This window comes from Trichoplusia ni, chromosome 12 (genome assembly GCF_003590095.1).
Source record: "Trichoplusia ni isolate ovarian cell line Hi5 chromosome 12, tn1, whole genome shotgun sequence".
Lineage (NCBI taxonomy): Eukaryota > Metazoa > Arthropoda > Insecta > Lepidoptera > Noctuidae > Trichoplusia > Trichoplusia ni.
Window position 1 is genome coordinate 703,484 of NC_039489.1, and position 23,890 is coordinate 727,373.

Below are 23,890 nucleotides of genomic sequence, written 5' to 3' on the forward strand. Positions count from 1 at the left end.
TTATGGAACATTATGTATACATATACTTTCATACAAATCGTTTATCGAAAAGCCCCATTCATGAATAAATGCAATTTCTCTGAACAAATAAAGCTGTTGATATTTCAGGAGGACATAAATATGTGTCCATATTTTTCTTCGGTACAATTTTGTGTATTGGAGTAGTTAAAACTGTTGCTTTTAATTAAAAACCTATTCGGTATTCCTATTTGAACAGCGATCATTTGTTTTATTTATTTTATAGCTGTAACAGAAGTGTCATATCATAATCAGCTGTAAAAAATTTAACTGTTTGTCACTTTTCATGAGATCAGCCTAATGACAGAAGGGCGAATGAGCGGAGTCTAGCTCATTAGATCCTATTGTTTACCATTTTACACTCTGGCTATGTAACCCTAAAAACGAAACTGTTGGTTTATATGGGTGCAATTTTTATAATTGAATACGTACTACGTTAACAGTTTTTAAGTCAACCGTTACTTTTTGCAAAGCTATGCTGCTATATGCTGCTAAGCTCTTACTAGTCTGGCTGATAAGGTTTTAACAAAGTATAAAAGACTGCAAGCGGGTTACCAGTACCCCTAAACGGAATATTATTGCACAGGATCATACATGACATAAAACAACATCTCGTTAACACAACTGCAATAACATTCTTTGGAATCTGAAATCGCAAACCTGCAGTCAGCCAGCGTGATGATCAAACCTTCCCTATATGGGAAGAGACATGTATCCAACAATGGGACGTATATAGGCTGGTATTAAAACGCGCTTCAGGTCTGTCTCAGACCCGTTTATTTTTCACTAGTTGTGCAAAAAAACTACACGCGAAACGGTGCTTGATTCGTTTCCTATTACCTACAAACAGTGTAACATAAACTTCGACATTCCTATTCGCGTTATATCACCACACCATTTTAGTTCAGCGATCTAATTACAATGTTACTTTGTATCACAAGTTATTGCGCATGCATGTAATACGTGCAGAGAGCTAATACTTGTGCAATATTATGTGTTTATTAACTGCGTAGCAATGTTTGGAATGGTCACCGCTTCTGCTATTGAATAGGGATGACGACTCGGTATTAAAAGCCACAGTGGTGATCAATGCTGAAACTTCCCCTATAAGCACCGAAGCTTGCGCCCGGCAGTGAGAGGTCTGTAGTCTGGCCGTATATATTTGGTGATCACGCATTCCCAACAGGGCTTATATAAAACACAATTGTGTAGAGATTTTTTTAATGGTCCAGGACTAAAATTAATTTCAAAGTTCTTATAGATATTCCAAAGTTGTAAAATAAATACAAAAGTTCTGCTATTTTAACAGTTTACACAATATTTATGTCGCAGTCGAGGGATAATAATAATGATTTACGTTTTTAATTAAAAGTTTGTATGAAAATCGGTTCCATTGTCCCCAAATTATTTTTTGTATGGGACGTTAAAAGTTTCCATCATAATCTACGTTCAGCTAATTCTTTTTTTAAGCGACTTCATTTTTAGATAGTTTTTGTCCATTAAGCAATAGCTTTTTCTTGTTTTCTCCTATTTGAGCGCATTCAAGTAACTCTCTTTGAATATTGCAAGTTAATTAATATGACTAAAAATATATTTAAATTTCCCTTCATGCCAAAGAATTGGCGTTAATCAAAAGTCTGATTAGTAAGTCAGACAGATTGTTCAATGGAAAAATCCCAAGAATCCAAAAATCCCCAGCTATTTTATTCAAATACCCTTTTACAGCTCTACAACTAAGGTCATGAACTTGAGTCACAAAAAAGGCTCCATTTCTATTAATAAAAAAGAGCAATCAAAAACTTTTTTGACAAAATTTTGGAGGACATCAAAAGAATTATGATGAAAGGCTGTGTCGTGTGTAATGAATGTGTGTTAAGCAATTAGGTCGTCAAAAGGCGATGACGTCATGACCTTTGACCTCCGTCATCAAGGTCAAGAGGGTGTTGCCAGTTTTGGCATTGCAATGTCCCCTGCGTGGATGTTTATGAGGGTGTAATTTTGGGTAATTTTAATGAAATTCTCTGCAATTATTTTTAGGTGAAAAGTTTGATATTTCTACAAGCGTTGATGGTGCCGTTAAATTATATGTAAGTGCCAGGAATAATTAGCTTTTTCACAGAGGTATAAATGCTAGGAGATAGAATGTGTTTAGCAATAAAGTAAATACCCTTTTACGTTATTAATATTTTTAATCATAGCTACTGCTGTAAACACCTTTTAAACAAAAAGTGACAATGCAACGTGAGGAATTAGATATAGTTTCTGCTTCACCTTTTTATTATTAATTCTTAGTACTTGTATACTTATGTCTATGTTTTTATGTAATCAGGGTTCCATGCCGAAGGATAAAATGTATTCCCATTACTGAGGATCCGCTTCCGTCCGTCGGACACCACGCTGTGTCACATGAATTTTGATACAGGGTTAGATTTTGTACAGATTACCGATTATATATTTTGGTTGCGACTAAAAAGTAACAAAGTGGAATTAGGAATTTAGGCTAAGCAACAGTTGAAACGGCCAGAACTTTGCTTGTCACCACATTTTTGTTTAGTTTATTTGTACTACTGTAGAATCCTGAATGTCGCAAGTCCGACTCGCGCTATATCCGTTTAAGACTACAGAAAAGAAAAAAGAGATTTTTTAATAAAATAAGCAGTATCATACCATTGTACTACATTTTCAAAAGGAGTTTACAAGTGATAAATTAATATAAAAATACTAAATTAAAATACTAAAATAAATTACATGAAACCTTGCAAATTATTTTTTGGTCTGACAACATTTCTTGTTAAGTGATCCACAATATTGAAGAGGCTAATTGATGTTGACGTATCACCGAACCGCTTCAGTAATGGCCGCTATTTTTATAACAAACTTAGCGAGGGATGTGGGGTTAAAATCTTTGTTGACGCATTTTATAATGAGATGCTTGGAAAATCTTTGAGAATTATTGAAGGCAGTTGTTTAGATAAAATTAAATTTAATCTGGTACAGTTAGGTTTTGTTTAATCTTTAAGTTCTGAGTGACGACATACATATCTATTTTAATCAAATTTGATACGAAAAGGATAGTTTTTTTTAGGATTTCTAAAGAGAAGCGCAAAACAGAATTCGGTACTTTCCCATTCCTAGTCTGCCTGTCACCTGGCATTATCTCATGAACTAATGTAATTAAACATGTCAAATGTTAGCGTTATCATGCGGCAACACAAATCTTCTTTTAAAAGTTATGCCAAACTATATATCTATAAACTATATATTATTATGTCAAGAGGAGTTACCAATATGAATGTCCTTCTATATATTCTAAATACTACAAGCAGACATGCATACGAATTTACGTGTAGACAGGATCAGGTTATCTCTGGGAGAACGATTGAAAGGTATCAAAGCTATTCATTCCTTTGACATCGACAAAACCGAGGAATCTAGTCACGGCCAATAAAAATATAGAACAAACCTGGTGCTTTTGTGGTATTTATGAAAACGTGGAATTTGGTTTAGATAAACCGGTCAAGTGTGACTCGTGCTCGTGACTTTGAAGTTACCGTATGATTATGAGGTGAGGGGTGATGATTAGAAAAAAGTAAATAAAAGAATTGGTCACTGATGTATATGACCGCAACAACCGATTTGTATTGTTATTCGCATAGCGGTCTAGAAATACAGTCATCATCAGTGAACATTTAAACTGTAGAGTCATCACGGCAAGCGGACAGGCAGAAAGACAACGGAGACTTGGCAATAGCCCACTTTTACCGTTTATGTACTGATTTTTAGCAATTTACAGTTTTTTTATTTTATTGAGTAATGCCCATTTTCGTCGATAGCATTCAATAAGTATTAAAACTATGGTCGTATATTCTAACATGTTTGATATATAAAATAATAGCAAAGAATAATAACTGCTAATGTACTTAACTTATATTATGAAAGGCATTTTTTTGTGCGTATCCTATGCCATATGTTGTAAGGGTTACGGCATTCTCGAGAGCCATAACAGTTTTTCTAGTGACCCAAAGGAAATTGCATGCTAACCTGAGTTTGACATAAATTGCATATTTTCCTTTATGTAATTATGAATTGATGCCCACTTAAATACCAATACTTTAATCAAAATTAGGGTTCGTTTTCCGTAACACGGAGTAAAGCGGAGTGGACTGTTAAATGGCTATAGTTTTCGTAGCCTTTTTTAACCCTGACGCAAAAAAGGGGTTTTAAATTTTTTACGTGTCTGCCTGTCTATGGCATTATAGCGCCCGAACGATTGAACGAATTCTGTTGAATTTGTTTCGTATTAAAGTGAATTATATGCAAGTTTTCTTAAAAATTTTTCATGAACTTTGGTAGAGCCGATTTAAAGTTGTATGCGTGAAAGTGGGTAAGAATAACCGCATGTCTGCAAATATACTTGAATGCGGATTCAAATGATAAAGCACTGAAATTGAATATTGTAGACTTAGTCGAGAGAGTTCTTAGCTTCGTTTGCAGTCGAAAGTTTTTTCATTTTATCTTGTACATTTGAAAAGAACGAAGATAACTAAAGTGATATTGGAAATCTTATACTCGTAATAACTGATTTTAACAGTGAGGAGTGGGTATTAATAGGTTAGTCCAATCGATTCGGCTTGAAAAGAGATCGATTTTATTTAGGAGAAAGCTTGATTATCAAACTATTTTTTCGTCCCCATATTGAACACGAAATGCATTTTAATATCTGGCTTTTAAGCCCATATGTCTGACTAAACTGGCTGATCTGGGTATAAGGTATGGCGACCAGGTAACCCTTTTTTTTGTTAAGGTGGAGAATCCTCATGGACACCCGGAGTGGGTGTCTATGAGGATGCCCGATTCCTCGGGGGAGGAATCGGGCAGTATCAGACTCTTACTGACTAAATTTGAATCGCCGTGCTACGCTACGTACGTTTGTGTCGGTGTATGGCAATTTGTGCAATCCTTCATACAGACCTGGAAACCCTGCGCGTGACATAAGCAGAATCGAGTTACCCGAGAAAAACGACACTAGCACCAATTAATTCAGTGGCTGTAATATGATAGGCAAACTAATTAAAACTAAAGAAAAACATTTTTTCTTGCTCCAAAGTCGCTTAAAAGACTAAACAAAACACACGATCAATCAACTTTTCCTCAGTAATCACGTTCAACATTTAATAAGACCTTGGATACCAGCTGTAGGCGGGGAGAGGTCCGGAAAACTGCAAAACACGTAAAATAAATACCCTGAAGATTGATTCCTTTAATCATCGCTTGTCGGCTCGCATATAAATAAACTATGCCAACAACATATTGTGTTTATACAACGGTTTTAGTCGGCAATATATTAAAAGAGCTATAACTATAGACGTTTAGTGAATGTTATTTTTGAAACAACAATTCTGTTGTGTTTCGACGCTGTCTTAGTTGTGTGGGATACGTATAATTGTATTGTGTTTTTAAAATTTACATTTTTAAATGATATTAAACTTTATAATATACAAAATACACAATATCGTAGGTACATAATATCTGCGCAGCCGATTAGGATCTCGATCGCGTGCAATGGGGGAGGCCTATGTCTAGTCGTGGTCAATTATGGTGGTGATGATGGCGAATGAACATAATTTATAAAGCACCATAAAAGACATCTTCATCTTTGCCAAAATCGGCAAACGTACCCAGAAGGGTGTCTGTATTGCCACGTTGCATATACAGACCAGTTTTCTGATCACGGGTAGAGTCGACCAAACGCTTTGTGAGTTCTTTATAGAGAACTCGTGCTCCTGAGCCCCATGTCCCGAACGTTTTATACTATATTGTTTTGTATTCGACGATTGGATAATATAAACATGACAACGTAAAACGTTTTCGTTTTTCATATTTTCTTCTACAGTATCATGGGAATAGCTTAGTATTTTCAGCGGAGATTGGAAAGTCAAAAATGATTAACATTATTTATACTGAAAAAGCATCATCTTTTACCTAAATTTGTCTGGAAAATATAAAAACACAGGAGTACAATTTTATTTGAGCCTCTATACTTTTTTGTATTGAGTAATCCATTTTTGTTTTTTTCTTTACTTTCAGCATCTCGCGTAAAAAACATTATTTTAAAAGGCTTTTTGCTGTTGTTTGAAAACCGTACCATACTCGCTTTTAGTATTTTTTTCTTTTATTTTGCAATCCGAATTTAGGTATTTTGATTTATGTCAGTTCTTGCTCAACGACTTCATGTTATAATTCATGAAATAATGAAAATTTGAATTCCTTAGTTTTTCATATGCAATTATCTACATCTTTATAATATATCAATCTAAATTACCTACATCTTTAAAATATTAAGATTTTTGCGTATTTTGTGTTAAATATTGAAAAGCCGTTGATTATTTTGTAACCTAAGGCATTTGTATCGATTGTTCACTAGCGGAGCCCTGCGGTTTGACTCACGAAGAAAAATAGCTTATTATTATTCTATAGTGTCAGCTAATCTTGTACAACCGAAATAGATTCACTCGTCTGAAATTAAAACAGGAGCAAAGCGTACTCACTCAAAATGTTAGTATGGACGATTCATCTTTCAAAATAGAGTTCCATTGCCGTGCATATGAATGCAATTGGGAAGCTTTGATGTGAAATGCTTAAGTATATACAATACCAACAGGTGTTTTCATTACATTTTATAACTTAAACTCAACTCCCTGGTCACATTGCACGTTTTACATTATTTCAGCTGAAAACTTCTTGAGAAAATTAATTTATATAAATTGATTTTGCGTTTCTCCTTCCAACTGTAGCTTGAGCTGAACTATTACGCTAAAATTAGAATCTAGAAAAATAAGTCATATTTTTTTTAGGGTCCCGCACGAAAACCTTAAAAGCCCGGGTACTAAGCCAACTCTGTCTGTCTCTGCCACCAGGCTGTATCTCATGTACCGTGGTAACTAGGCTGTTGAAATTTTCACAGACGATGTATTTGTATTTTACAAAAAAACAGATACTTCAACAATATTTACTAAACGTCGAGATTAAGCAGCTTTCAGGTCATAAAGATGGGTGACCATTTTTAATTGAAAATTTATTTTACTATATCTTATTTGTACAGAACCGTCCGTGTTGCGAACGAACTTGACCGGTTGTAAACAAGTTCTGCTTTGCCGGTGGCTGGATTATATTTTCATTTCCTTTTTTTTCCATTCATTTCAAAATAACGAAATTGATTTTACTTTGTAAAACCGATTTGAAAATGAAGTAGTTGAATTGCTATTTCGAAATAACAAACTACTAAATCGCATTATTTCAAAAGACTTTCTTCGACTAGCAACATCTTCTATCATTAACACTGATTGAATCACTCATGTATGGCAGTGACAATTATGAGTCGCATCACTATTAATCAGAAATTTTAAGTCCAGAAATTCGAACTGGACGAACGGAATTCGATGATTTTTTTTAACGTCAAATAGCTGTCGTTTGTCCTCATAAAATTTCATCAAGTTCGACTTAGTAGTTTCGTATTTAAACTCTTTAAACTCATATGAATTGTAAACATTGTATGTAAATATTAAAAAATATCACGAAAGCATTCGGCCTTTGTCCAGCAGTGAGACACTGCCCACTGGGCTACATAACAAATATATCTTGAGAGTCGTTGTACAACCTACGTCAACATACTTACCACAAATGTAATTACCGTAAGGCCTGACAATTCTAAGGCTTTACTTTATTCATAGACGAGGTTCTGTCGCTGAAACATCATGAATATGGAGCTGTGAAGGCCTTGACCACATTAAGGAGACCCCATAAAAATGCACATACATTTCAGTCATTGCATATTTCAGGGTCTTGCTTAGCTTTCGGTGGATAATTGTATGGCATCTTTAAGTGTTGCATACCTCAGTTTTTGAGTCTTGAGCCCGTTTTTAATGCTGATTGATTTCGCTAATGTTAATTATTGAATGAACCAAAATCCAACGGCGACTCCGCTAAAATGTATAATTCTCGTATATCAAAACTTATTCAGCCATTTGGATCTGGCAAAAAAGGACGTATACGTCCTTTGTCCAGTTAAGTTTCCATTTTTGAGAACTCGAAAATATTAAGGTATTTTTGGGTTTTCGGAAGTCAATAAAAAAACTGTTAGGGAACCCTTAGAAAACAAAAATGCTTTAAATCTCACAACAATAAATGAAATGTATGGAAATGAAGGCTTATAACGTCACTTGTTAGTAAAAAATATTAGTTCGTGACGTCACACCACAGTTCAGCCCACTATGTCATATTCATTTTATTGCTTACGAGATGAAAGTTAAAATAAATATCCAATTTTTTTTGGACATGTGACAGTTGAATTAGATTTTATTGTAAAATAAAATAAAATAAATTTATTAAAAACATAGTTCACATTACTTAGTACATGTACAAATGACTCAGATGTAAAACCAGTAAAAATATCTTAATAGTTATAATCATAGGAGTTGAGTAATCTGTTAATCTATACCAAAACATAATAGTCGTATACTCTGTCGATAGCTACAATGCAAATTAAAATGAAAACTATGCCTATGAAAAAAAGAACTATATTACAAAAACATAACATTTGCCAAAAACCTTAATTGAAAAGCGGCTTTATATGTCAAATGAAAATTGTGCATAATGCGTTGCTTTATCTGAACATAACATCTGATTGAAGTTTGATTGACTGCGTAAAAATTGAAACCCCTAGCTGCTCTCGAAAGGATGTCAAACTGTCAGCTGGAAAGCCAGTAGAGGCATTAAATTAGGAATTCCTGGATTGCTGAACTGGTTTTGATGTTTGATAAACTGATATACGTTTGAATCGAAATATATATTTAGAAAATATATATATGCATTGTAATTATAAGTATAATGTATCATTATCTCATCTGAATTGGTAAAACTTCGTTTTGCCGTAATTCTCAACCGTCAAAATTCAAAAACGTTACGAGAAAAGTCTTTCAAATCTGTCCAGCCGTTTAGGAGGACTGCAGTGACATACACACGTACAGAATTTTATTTATAGAAATATGCTAAAATGGCCCGACGTTGCCGTACGCATTATTAACATTAAACAGTGTTAAAGTTTGTGTGTTTGTGACGGTTCACGGGGTTCAATACCTACTGAACCGTTTTTCGAAAAATCAATTGAATGTCACGTTATTTAAGAAAAATCATAGGCCAAAAAATATCCACCCAATGACATAGACACGGGTCATTAAGCATGAATTAATTTTATATATCGTCATTGTTATTTCGTACGTGCAATGCACACGATTTAATATGGCGTTAAATACGAGTGTGTTTAATATCTGCATGTTTGCCTAATTAATATGGAAGCTTTGGGAGTAATTGAAACGTAATCATTGGGTTGATCTCTGCTGATTTGGGTTGACGTTAACACAATTTTCAGCTGTATTTGTGTTATTTTTAAAATGTGAATGTTTTTATATTAATATATACGATATTCAAAATGGCAGCAGTTAAGCGACTGAAAATAAGAAATGAAAAATGAACTGACTATGTAAAACTATTAACAATACGCGTAACATAAAATATTTGTAATTATTTTTATCGATATATCTTTAAAAGACTAAACTGTTTTACACTTGTTTTCTTTGGAAAAAATGTCTTTTTGGATAAATGAATAGAAAACATGAGTAATTATAAAGACTGTTTTAAGAAAAGTCAGTTAATTTGAACAATTGTAAAAAGCGTAGACGGTATTGGATGATTGCCTTACTACAGACTAGTTTAGCATTGATTGATAGCTCACTGTGAGTTGGTGATTACAGATTTCTATATTTAAAATCAAAATTTTCTCACGATGTTTTCCTTTACGGTATGATCCTTGCCTGGGTACCAAATCTACACCCTCAAACATTCAAAAAACCTCCACGACATAAAAACACAAACTGTTCAAAACGAAATAATAAACGAAAGAGTATTTACTGTACATAGGACAAGCCGAACACATTTATCTATATCGATAAGTCAGAGAAAACCGCGATAATGGTTTTATTTTTGTCTTTGATTTACCGATAAGCGGTACAATAATAATGTGCTATCAGTCAGTTGCTATACCGTGACACTTCGATAACAACAGTCCACATATTTCCTTTAGCTTCAATCTCATTGCGCAAGTCTGATTGTGGAAAGATAGTGTTCTGTTGACCTGTTGTCTGTCAATCTTGATTCGATGGCTCATGCGTAGACGTAGTTTTTATCTTATTTTTAACTCTCGACTAATATGATGTATGTATATTGTTTTGTACTGTATTGAAACAAAGTTTGGAGGTGCTCGTGGCTAAGTCGATCGATTGCAGGTTAAGGAAGGAACATGGCCGTGCTTTCTTCAGTAAAAAGTCTGGCATTCCCTTTTGTTCCAAAGGAGTAGCCATTAGATAATAATTCGCGACCCCGTAGCAACGTCAGCTCATGATTAAGGACTCCAGTTGGTTTGAAAACTAGTTGGGCAATCCAAGTGTTGTTTAAGCATTTGCATGTTTCCTTGTATTGGTTGCAATATTGAAAGATGCGCATTTCACAGCGCGTCGTCTACGCTTGTGCAAACGTTCAAGACAATGTTTCAGCAAGCAGCTCTTTGTTCTGTTACAAACAAATGATTGAATGTGTCATCACCATTACACATCAATCACAAGTGCTAGTAATCATAATCCTAATAACATTGTAATCGCGAAACTTTGTATGTATGGATATTCATTCATTTTCATTTTCCTAACCTTTTCCTAACTGTTGGGTTCGGCTACCAGTCCAACCGGTTTCAGCTAAGAACCAGTGTTTTACAAGGAGCAACTGCCTATCTGACCTCCTTAACCCAGTTACCTGGGCATCACGATACCCCTTGGTTAGACTGGCTGTCAGACTTTTTCAAGCTTCTGACTACCTGTAACGTCTGTCGAAGATGTAGGAATAACAGCCGGGACCCACAATTTAACGTGCCTTCCGAAACACGGAGGAACTCGTTATGACAACGATGGTCACCCATCTAGGGACCAACCGCGTCAAGCATAGCTTAACCTGTGATCGAATCACTTATGCGGTTATAGCTTAGCCACGAGCTCGGATATATGAATGCAAAAGCACTGAATGGATTTGGACGAAACTTGGTACACCGATAGTTTGCAACCAGGATTGACACATAGGATTGTATCCCGATTGAATATTCAGAGATCATTTTCGATTTGATCGGGCGGAGCCGCGGGTAACAGCCTGTAATCACTAAAGTAAACAAAGTAACAGGCACGGCTAGTATACAATTAGTAAGGAATCATAGCACTGATATTTTATCCATCTTTCGTCGGTTTCCTGTAAATAACGCAATAACGAGATAGTAGTTTCGAGATCACTGACTTCTTCCAAGCCATTTAATTCAGAAATCATTAATATTAAATTACATAGAATAAAAATTAAATAAACGAAGAGTTCTCGGAAAGAAGAACGAAGGAAATGTATGTAATTGGTTCGACCAAGAAATATAATAATTGTCTTTAAGGATAATTGTTCCAGAGGGAACGTTAGTCGCTGATACTTGACGATTTTTGGAGTTTCGTATCGTATTAAATCATAAAGACTGTCAACGCTTGCTATTAATTGAAAATGCTTTGTCAATATATCAACGACCGCGATTTTTTTATAAACCCGCTTTGATTAAAATTTCGATCATAGATATTAGAGATAAACATTGTTATGTTAGATGTAAACGAAATTTGCCAAAAATTTATATATCTCACTCTATGATTTGTAAGGCTAAAAAAATATTCTTCTAAAGTATCCAAAACACAATTATTATTTCTTTTGACGCGGTGCAACGATATCACGAAATTATTTTCCGCCCACCCTGCTAAATGCATGCCGTAGCAAGGCAGGTACATGCTTGGTCGTGGAATAATATTTAGGAACACAATACGAGCCAATTGAGTTGAATTGAACACTTCGGGACCGGGCTACGTTCGTTGCAAGCTGAGAGCAGAGCCATGCAGGTTTTGTTGCTTTTTAGGCTTTCGTACCCAAAGGGGAGAAACGGAACCCTATTACTGAGTTTCTGCTACGTGTCCGATCTTCCATCACCAGGTTGTATGTTTACACCGTGATAGGTAGTAAGTTTGAATGAAGTATTGTATGTATGTATACCATATTCTGTTGTTAGTGTCAGAAAAAATAATAATAAAGATCGAGGTTAAGCAACGGTTTTATTTCTAGCTAAAAGCGATAAATGGAAACATCTTGAGGGAACCAGCATAGTCTCTGATATCCATAAAAATGTATTTAACCAAGTTACAAGCCAATTTTCTTAAAGACGATACGAAAAGAATAATAGGAGTCATTACATTTTTCTCCTGCCTGTATACTTATACTTAGATACATTACTTTGAACTCTAACGCTAAAGCTTTCTCTAAATACTCGCTCAAATGTTTTGATCTAAAAGCCAAAGCCACGTGCTTTCTCGAAACAGTGCTGTCTAGTACCTGGTAACGCGATGTCACTTTACTTAGACCCCCTATTTATTTGGTAGTTGTATTGTGAAATTCTACATTCATTTTCGTTTCAAAACATTCGTGTTTTTTTTCAACATCGACATTTATGTAAATAATCCCCTAATGAAAATGATGACCAAAAACAGAATTGTAAGCGACAGCTAAAAATAAATTGAATACAGGTGAACCCAAATTGGGAAAATAGCACTCCGATGATAAAAGAAAAAACTTTTTTATCGGAAACTGACGAAATTTGAATAATTTTCCGGCGCAAACAATGGGGGTGATCAAATATGTAATAAAGGGAAAATTAAATAGAATTCTGACGCTTTTTTTCCACATTTTCCCTGATACCTACCGGGAATTTGGGTAACGAAGTTTCGGGAACCTAATTCCAAATTAATTTGAAGATAAAATTATCATTCTCATGTATTACTGTTACAATTACCTATTTAACGATTTATATGAATTCGTCTAAGCCTTTAAGGGCTCTTTTAATTTGGTGTAGGTTATTATAAAGTGGGCTCTAGATAAAAATTGCGTTCTAGATCTAAATTAGTTAGCTTAAGATAAGAGAAATAAATTAAGATTATTTTAAATACGTGGTCACAAACGAAATTTAATTATTGGGCTTTTGTAACGCGTACTTGCTAAGTTTCGATAAAAAATAGAGAGAAAACCCTGTACACCTGAAAATGGTCTTTGGCTATATTATTAAACTACGTCTTGTAAGTTTTTTGTTTAAATCGACGCCAGATTGTATATCAACCATTTCATTTTTCATTTTTCCAAAGCGTCAATGTTGCATGTGATTTCAAACCACGCTATTGTATTTATATAGAAAATAATGTTTGAATTCAGGGTATATAAATGCAAATAAAAACCCTCATATCAAGTAGATACACATAGAATAGTGACCGCGGACCAGAAAACGAATTATGTAACGGCCTTCTATTCAGTGACGCGACGACTTGGTTCGCATTAAGCTGTATGCAAGTGGCTCAAAGCCAGCTGTTGTGAAAGCATGAAAGAGGCTTATGTCTAAAAGTCCAAGATTTTCGCCAGAAAAACGACAAGAAAGAGAACTGAGCTCACAGTTTGGACTTAATACCATTGTTCTTCTACAATTATGTTACATTTAGTAGTCCTGGGTCCCGTTTTTTTTAAAACGTAAATGTATTTAATCCTTGTGTCGCGGGAGGTTTCAAAAACATTCAAGTCACATGCACAAAGACACCCAGACTCAGGACAAGAATTAATGGATCACACAAATACTTGTCCTACGAGGGGATCGAACCCGCGACACGTCGCGCACAGTGGGTTTGGTGTGGTGACCTCAACCACTCGGCTATCCGTTGCCAATACGCTGAGCGCACCGTAATATATGCAGTTTTATACCTTATTTTACCGTTCCACGCTACGATGCTAAAACTTTGTTTTAAATTACAAATTTAGTAGTTTCAATTTTGCATTCAATTTAACATCCAATACCTAATATGTTGGTGCCCAACTTTGCTTAAAAGTAAATTGAAAATTCGCTGTTGGAAAATGTTCAGTACGACGCCGCATCAGCTCATGATTAAGGACTCCGGTTGTGTGTGAAACTGGTCGGGCTCTCCCGATAAATACGCGTGAGTAAACCGTTGCAAAGGTCTATTTTATTTCCGAGCTAACATCAGGAATGTATCATATCCAGGAATTTTAGCATATTTGCAGCAATTTCATATGAAAATATGGAATGTCAGAACTCAGTAAACAGCTCCAGATTACGTTATCACTGGATTTATTTAAAGTTATGAAATATCTAGTACATACTAACTTGAAACGAATAGTTCAAAAGCTTGCTTGCAAGGATTGACGAGGAATTTTCAGCCTTTAACCAAGCAATAATGTATGGGTAGGCTAACATTGAGGTAACAAGGAATCCAACCACGAGGTTCAATTCAATGAAGCTAAATATTCTGTGCAAAAGGCGTTATTTTATAGAATGGAAGTTAAGTAAGATATTCATACGACATCAAAACTGCTTCGACTACGCGAGAAATTGTTATTCACAAAATCAAGGATGAGAACGTGCGTCTATATTGTGTTCTCGGTAAGGAGAATTTTTGATGTTCAGACTCCTGACCGAATCCATAGACTTGGTAATTTTGAACAGGATACTAGCGGTAATTTGTGCAGTAGCACCACCTTAAACTAAACTCGATAGACAATCATGGTGATAATACTGATCGCCAATCGATGTTAGTTCTATATATTCAGTACCGAGTCGAAAACGGAATCAATAAAAAATAACTGAACCTAATAATATATTACCTACTACGGTTTTAAAAGACAAATGCGTTCTTGGTATATTGCACTGTCACGCTTCCCCAAGCAAAATAACGCATTGCAGTAGGCCCTTAAGAAGTCTGCTGATACACCTCAAATATATGGAAACAACATTTCTCTTTGGACAATTGTGAGAGTTAGGCTTTTCAATTCAAAATACAATTAAATAATTTCTTTCTGTTAGCGCTCGTAGAAAATAAATGAAACGTGATACGATTCCAGAGACTTACGTAAACAAAAATGAGTAACGCTCTGAGTAATTTACGTATTTCTAAACATTTTCTATAAATATTAAACATAAAAGCGATTATTGCCCTTGAATTCAGTGATCTTTAAATAGCCCAATTATTGAATACAAGCCGACATATTACTTTGCGTTGATGGACGAACACGTCATGAGGAAATATTTTGTAAACAGTGATTGTCTTTCGTTATGTTCCGATGTTTGTACAGCTGAAGTAGTTCTGAAACTCAGCGTCGACAATGGAGAAGCATTTGATGTCAGAATCGATTAAAGAAGTTTAAAATAAAAGGGGGAACTGTTATGGGGACCCTTCTTGAGGATATTGAAAATCTCTCATTTTAGTTAACGAATATATTTAATTTTTTCATTCTTCAAAGTAAACTATCATCAAATTTCTGAACTTGCTTGACGTTGCTTAACTTCGATATTTATTTTTACACGTTTTTATACACTCACTTTTTCTTGAATATTTGTCGTTCCGGTTGGATTTTTGCTGTTGTTGCTGTTTGCTGTTTTGCTGTTGCATTTTTGGATTTTACTCAATTTGAAGCACTTCCCGATAACCTAGCAGGCTGAAATTTTCAGCGTAGCTTCTAAGCCGATGACATTGCAATTTACAACTATTAAAACGGTTGGACCGAGTTTGATAAAATTTTAAAACGTGGGTTTTTCGATTTTTAAGTCTATTATTTATTTATTTTTTTGTTATAGTAGCAACAGAAATACACCATCTATAAAAAAAATAAACAGTCTAACTATCACGCTTCATGAGATGAAGTCTGGTGATGGACGGACGGATTGAAGACGGAAAGATCGCTTTGTATTTTTAGGGTTCCACTTTTACTATTTAGGGTACGTAACCCCAAAAATGATAATAATTAAACACTCACTACTTTATTAACTACAAGTGATACTACACTTAATATGTGAAAGCTAGACCACGCAGAAACATTACATGAAAATTAATGTATGTGAGCTATGTTTAATCCAACAAAGGAATGTAATTTTAAACTGAAAACGATGGTTAAATTAAAATATTTTTGCCTACCTCAAACATTTTCAGCAATAATATCATTTCATAATTTCAACTTTTCAGAATTATTATATGTATTATTGCATTCACACCAATCGTTATCTATACTCTATATCTATACTAATATATAAAGCTGAAGAGTTTGTTTGTTTGTTTGAACGCGCTAATCTCAGGAACTACTAGTTCAAATTGAAAAATTCTTTTTGTGTTGAATAGACCATTCATCGAGGAAGGCTTTAGGCTATAAACCATCACGCTGCGACTAATAGGAGCTAAGATATAATGGAAAGTGTGAAAAAACCGGGCAGGTATACCTAAATCATAACTTATAAATTCTACCCACGGGGACGAAGTCGCGGGCAACAGCTAGTAATATTATAAAACTGAACGGTTTTGAGCGTGTATGTTTTTTGTTTCTTAACGCTGAATCGCTTGGACCAGTATTCGTGGATTTTGGTATGGTTGTATCTGATTCTCCCGAGCAGCTGCGGTCCCCTTAAGGTTGAATATCGTGTGAACGTCAATAAGTAGCAGAGTTGATTTTCCATGTAAAAAAATTGTAGCTTGTATTTGATTAGCACTCTAGACCCAATCAACTACGCGAACCCGTAGTAAGGTAGCCTTATGATCAATCTATACTCTATATATAAAGCTGAAGAGTTTGTTTGTTTGAACGTGCTAATCTCAGGAACTACTGTTACAAATTGAAAAAAAAAATAGGCTATATACCATCACGCTGCGACTAATAGGAGCGAAGATACAGTGGAGAATGTGGAAAAAACAGGGCAGGTATAAATCATAACTTATATCTTCTAACCACGCATAGGTTTTAATATAAATTTCCAGCTTCGCTCTTCAAATCAACCGCAACCGTACTACTTTGTAACGACAAAATGTTTACAAACCAGCTTGCGTTCCTAAATAAAGTCCACGTTTGTTACATTTAACTGAGCCAAGTGATAAATATAGCGTAGATGAATGTCAAATGCAATGGCATTCCGTTTGAGTGCTATAGAGTATTTTGAAGTTTGTCGAGTTTTGCGCATGAAAACAAGTTCATAATTAAAAAAAAAGCAGAAGCCATCGACTTTAAAAAGTACTTGATAAGTAGTGTATAGTTTTACTTCAAGAGATTTAAGAATTCTAAACGTAACCGTGCTAACCGGATAACTACACAGACAGTAATTTCTGCAGTATTTGTCAACTGGAAGTTGCTGAACTTATTCGCCTTCATTCGGTTTGTAACAATTGTGTGGAAATATCATTGATTCAGCAGGTGATTGTGGAATGAAAATGTAACAGAAACGTAATTTCTAATTTAGATAGACTTGAAAACGATTCTCAGACCTAACCAATAGGCGCACAAAATTTCATGAGAAACGGTCAAGCTGTTACGTAGGAGTTGAATTACGTACACTATCTTATATACATTCAATCTATATAAAGAAGAGTTTGTTTGTTTGTTTGAACGCGCTAATCTCAGGAACAACTGGTCGAAATTTTTGAAAAAAAAAAATTGTGTTGAATAGAGCATTTATCGAAGAAGGCTTAGGCTATAAACCATCACGCTGCGACTAATAGGAGCGAAGATACAATAATGGAAAATGTGAAAAAAACAGGGCAGGTATAAATCATAACTTATATCTCCTACCCACGGGGACGAAGTCGCGGGCAACAGCTATTTTTATATATGTATAAGATGAATGACATACAGTAGTTCGGTTTTGCACAAATTTGTAATGCTAGTTGCACCACCCATTATGCTTTGAGACTAAGTAATCTTCTAAGTTAGCCCAAGGTTTATTTCTTGCTTTCTTTTCAAAGAAAACTATGACGTACTCTTTTCCTATCCTTTCATGTAAAGAAACGTTTTTAAAAGAAAAAGGTTTGCGGCAACAAAGTGTACCTTTGTAAGAGAGAGAATACTTGCAAAGAAACTAAGCGAGCTTAGAGGGATAACTTAACGTTCTACACCGACTTGAAAAGAACATGAATGTGCAAACATTGTATTACCACTTAAACCCAGTCTAACTAAAATGCTAAGAAACAGGTTTCCATACCCAAAAAGGTATAAACGGAACCCTATTACTGTGACTGTCCGTTACTAGGCTGTATCTGATGAACCTTGATAAATAAGCAGTTGAAATGTTCACAAATGATACATTTCTGTTGCCGCTATAGTAAAATATCCAAAATATCTGGTTAAGCAACGCCGGTAATCCTCGTGATGGGTGATTTCGCGATTATTATTTACCTATTTGTACAGAAACCGCGAATCAGACTCCCATTTGAGCATTTTTTTTTATTTGATAGTCTGGCATAGTATTTTTACCATAAGACTGCAAGGCCTGTGACCTATCTTTTTTTTTCTTTAATGATTTCTAATTTGGAAAATGAAAATAAATATCGGTTGTATAAATCCTTAATTATCATTGTAGATTGAGGGCTTAGTAGACGTGTGGTCGTTGGATTTTCTAGTGTAGGTTCATAAGTTTGAATCACACATGTCTTTTCAAATGAATATGCGGATAACAAAGTAATTATCACCAGCTATAAACGGTAAAGGAAAAAGGGGTGTGTAAAGACACGTCAGCGACCTTCGGAGGCTTAAACGGTGACTAAGGACCTTATTTATTCGAGTTGTGAAGTTAATTTTGTTCAATACAGAAGTACAACTTATATTTAACTTAACTTGTATATTCATTGAAATCAAAAATAATATACTCTCAAAAATTACATCTCCATGCAGACAGTTTGCCACTGAATGATAAGCGATTTTTTGGGATCAGGGATCCTTTATTTAAATCTGTATGAGTAAGAGATAAAGGGAACAGAGACTGGAATTGTGTTGTTGGCTGGTTAAATGTTAAAGGTTAAAATAGATCAGACTTAAAACTAGTGTGAAAAATTTTCCTTTGAACAATTTTACTGCAGCGCTAAAATCTCTTCTAAGCGAAATGGTTTTCTGCGAAAGTGCGAATGTTAAAGAGAAAATGTTATGATAATTATTTTCTGAGAACGCCACTTCTATGATTAAGAAATATTTCTATATTTTTCTCTCTCATTTACTCTTACATTTTAGCTTTTTTTAATCACTCCTTTCTTTTGTTTCAGATCCAGTGCAAGTGTAGTGAAGCAGTCATGTGAAAATACCGTTATATCGATAAAAAGAGTTCCAAATTCAAACCATGACAGCTGTCAAATTACGAGTGATGTTCGAATAAAGAATGTCTTGTGAAGTGAAGTTCGTTAGTTAAATTTGAATATGGATGCGCGTAAAACGGGTCATTGAAGTCAAAATGTGGTGTTATGTGTTATTTGTGCTTTGTTTAGTTAATGTGGGTTTGTGTGAGACCCAGAACTGTCGCGGTGAAAAGCCGAGGGTTCGCGAGTGTGACAAATTGTGCGATGCGAATAATAATTGCAAACTACGAGCGGCGCTGTTGCTGCCCAAAAATACGACGTACGATGCCTGTTTAGCCGCGGTAAGTAGTTTTACACATTATTTTAATCGAGAGGTAGATTTTAAGAATTTTGTCATATTGCTTGTTTTGATTTAAGGTCGTAAAAATCTTTACTTCGAAAACAATAATTTAGAATATGTATATTTATCCTTTATTATGTTACCTTCATTGTTTTTATTGGAAAAGAGGGTTCATTGAATTTTCACGATCCTTTAAATATAATCAAGTCTGGAATCGCAAATATTTACCTTTGGAAATTTAAATTGACATGAGAATTTCATGACCTAGTGAATATGTATTGATGCTTTTTTGCAATATTCCTGAATATATCACCGTATTTAATCCAATCTGAGTGCTCAACTTTTATTAATAATCCCTCAGCTCACTTGTCATGTATCGAATCAATAATATAACGTTATCTTTATAAAAGCTAGGGAATCAGCAGTGACCACTTCACTACAAGTTCAGATAAGATCACAGTAATTTGATAAAATAGATAAAAACCTCCAAATTCTATTAATAAAGCACGTAACATTAAATCTTTTGATCAATTATTTTGTTTCGATAAAACGTTTATCGATAGATTCGTGGCGCTTCACTATCTATTTAGGGCGATCGATTTTGTAAATGCAAGACGTATTATAGCTATTTTTAGATTTAAGTTTTTATTTGGTTTTTTGTTAGCCAAAATAAATTTGTTTCATAGCAACTGTTTTAAAAAATGAAATTACCGATTGTGTCTGAACCGAGTTGCCTAATCCAATTTTGAAAAATATCTACATTTGCCCTTTGAATAGGTAAAGAAGTATAATTCAAATTCATTGATTTCTTAAAGAATCAGCCAGATTTCCATTTGCGCTGATGATACAAATTTTCAGAACTAAAACGTCACCCGTTGTATATGACCGTATCAGACGTTGAACATGCTAAATAGTCACTTTAGCTATTATGGTTCATGAAACACATCCCGGTGACAGATGGAGGGACCAACCTTAATAATAGGGTTCCATTTTTATCCTTTAGAAACAAACACTATAATAAAAAACTATATACGTCCCGCTGCTAGGAACCGGCCTCTGCCTATATAGGCAAGGGTTGAGCATTCATCACCACGCAGGCTCACTGCGGGTTGGCGATTTCAGATTCCAATATTTGGTACTCAAGTTTTGTCAAGTATTCCTTCATCGTTTGTCAGTGGTGTCTTAGCATAATTAAGAAAGCACTTATAACTTTGCAAAACTCACATTGGTACTTTGCCTGCGTTGGGATCGACCCTGTACCTCGTGCATACACATCCGTGCATACAACCTCAAGGCCACCACGACAGAAACGAAGACTTGTATTCTTTCAAATGTGTATAGTATATATATAATTTTAAAAATAAAATCAACACAACATGTTGCTATTCCCTATTATTGTTGAAATACCTATTTACACAACACACCAACTGTTGACATTGACCGAAACAGACGGTTTTTATTTTTATGCAATGTCACGTCCCTATTATTCTTCGCGAATCGTACTTTTAATTTATACATGACTAGGGATTTCACTGATTATTTTTGTAGAGTGACTTTGTTAGACAATTACACGCGATTATTTTTATTATTAACTAAATTAAATTTAGTTATGGAGTTTTCTAGTTCCTTTTCATAAGAATGACATTTTGGAAATAAGCACCCTTTCACCGACCTTCAGCGACCTTTCCTTAGGTACCCGGTTAGGTCTACTAAAACGAAACTTTAATGAGATCCCTACTAATATTATAAATGCGAAAGTAACTCTGTCTGTCTGTCTGTTACGCTTTCACGTCTAAACCACTGAACTGATTTTAATGAAATTAGGTACAGAGATAGAGTTGACCTTGAGAAAGAACGTAGGATAGTTTTTATCCCGGACTTTTGAAGAGTTCTCTTGGAAACGCGATATAACCGAACTCGACGCGGGCGAAGCCGCGGGCGAAAAGCTAGTTTATTATATTGTTAAAACAAATGTTCATGGATTTCGGCAAAATAACGCCTGATTCATAACAAAATACAATTGGATGTTGTCGACAAGACAAAACTATATTGTGATCGCCTTATTGTCAGTGACTGTCACGCGTAGCTTTTGACAGTCGTTCAATCAACACAACGGTGACGTCAGCTGTCCTGACAAGGGATAGTGCTAGTGGTTTGTGGAGGTCTGATATATAGTCGGTTGTGAAATTCAGCTGAGTATACTGAAAACAGACCTTAACAAATTTTGGGAAATCTTTTACTTCTTTATTTCAATCGTAGAACATGTTTAAATAGTTCTTTATATTTTAAGTTGGGCTATCGGAATTATTTCGCATAGCTTTTTTTAAACATTAAAAAACTACTTGTTGCTGAGCATACCAAATTGTTGTCTTGAGCAAGTTAAAATTGAGGAATATAATGACGTTATCACACAAAACTTTCGAAGATCCGTGTGGGAAGTAAATTTATTTTTTGGTATAGATAATTGCTCACCAAAAATCGATTATGATTCCCAAAGCTATTATTTAGAATAAAACCAGACCCTGATTATTCTAAATTCTCAAAGCACGCATAATAATATTATACGCCTTAAATAAAACCTAACCTCTTTTTCTTCTCAGGTGGGTCCAGTTCTAGACCTTGCCATGCAAGACCCGGTCATAAAGGACGCGTTCCCTCCGTGGCTTGAAGTGGAATGGCTAAAGTATGACGTCACAGACTGCGACGCTGCGTACGCGGTCATATCCGCCATCGACGCTTACAACGACTGCGCTCATGTCTTCTTTGGACCTGTGTGTGATTTTGCTTTAGGTAAGTAGTTAGTACAATAATTACTCATTTATATTGATATTGGATTTTGTCATTAATTTTTGCTGTGATACTTCTTAGATTAACTCAGCCTGTCGCGGTTCAAAACTGGAAACAGGCCAATTTTGTTTTACCAGGCGGATTTGTGAATTTAATTCATCCAGGATGCCACCAAAAGCATATCAAAAAAAGTCATTTAAATTGGTCCAGCCGTTTAGGTGATATTCAGATATATAATCGCATATAGTAGAATTATTAAAGATAAAAAACGGCAAGATATTAAGAGAGTCAATGGAAGCCAGTAAATAATAAAAAAAAAAAAAGAAAATTTTGATGAATCCTTTTTACGAATTTGTAAGTATTTTTCAGAAAATTTCCTTCTTCTTCTTAATTTCTTGGAGACATTTGTCAATCCCCATACACTACAAAGTAGGACTTTGGTAAGATATAAGAAAACATAGAAGTACTGTTTATCAGGATAATGTGTCTCTTCGGGATTAAAGTCTGACTTTAATGTTGTTTTAACAACAGCGCCAAACTGACTAACAAAGTTGTTGTCATAAAGTAGTTTATGTTACGAACGTAAGAGGTGATACGGGAAAATGCATAATACGTGGAGAAAATTGCTGTTATAACAAGAAAATTAGACGTATCTTTTTATCTAGAAAAAGAAAATATACTAAAAAAATATCATCTAGTTAAAATTTGATCGATACGTGTTTGGTGCCATAATGTCAAAACAATTTCCTCCGAGTTTCGGAAGGCATGTTAAATTGTGGGTTCCGGCGGTTAGTTACACATCTTCCACAGTCGTTACGGTTAGTCAAGTCTGGCAACCTGTCTGACTAAGGGTATTGTGATGACAAGGTCAGATAGGCGGTCCTTTTAAAACTTCTCGTAATTAGATGCATCCAGTTAGACTGGAAGCCGACCTCACCATAGTTGGGATGTTGATAATGATGTGTACTGTCCAATATTATGATGACATGAAGCTGATCTGATGCTGGAGCTGGAAGGTGGCCATGGGAACTTCGCAATAAATTGATCTAACGAATTTTGGTTCATTTGAATTGTCTTGACGACAACTTTGTTCCCAAATTAAAAAACAAACCAAAAAGTAAAAAAAAAGTATTTCTGCATTATTTCTGAGGTTAATGCAATGTTTATTATTTATCTTGCCTGTACTATAAGCGAAATAACAAGATAATATTTATAATAAACTTGGAATAAGCTTCGTTCTCTGTAAAAGAAAAACAAGAAAATTCTCTTATAAGCTTTTATGTTTTATCCTGTGGCTTGTAATTGAACCTATTTTTTATTCCTTTTTACATTCAGACGAATGAACGGCGTTGTTTACATTCAAAAGATACAAGATGATATCTTGAATTGAACACATTAAGTATTCGAGCTGTAGCATGATAAATACGAAATGCTTTAAAGAAAATATTACGTCAAAAAGTCCGCTTTAATCAACGAAGGA

At 34.8% G+C, this 23,890-nt stretch overlaps 1 protein-coding gene across 1 annotated transcript in view; it reads left to right on the top strand.

The window, feature by feature from the left end:
• LOC113499262 (atrial natriuretic peptide receptor 1-like) overlaps window positions 1–23,890 on the top strand; it is a 248,038-nt gene that overhangs the window by 33,272 nt on the left and 190,876 nt on the right. The window contains exons 2-3 of the mRNA XM_026879670.1: window positions 19,254–19,624; window positions 22,224–22,413. Coding sequence (XP_026735471.1) covers window positions 19,409–19,624; window positions 22,224–22,413 — 406 coding nt within the window. The 5' untranslated portion in view covers window positions 19,254–19,408. The remainder of the gene's footprint in view (window positions 1–19,253; window positions 19,625–22,223; window positions 22,414–23,890) is intronic.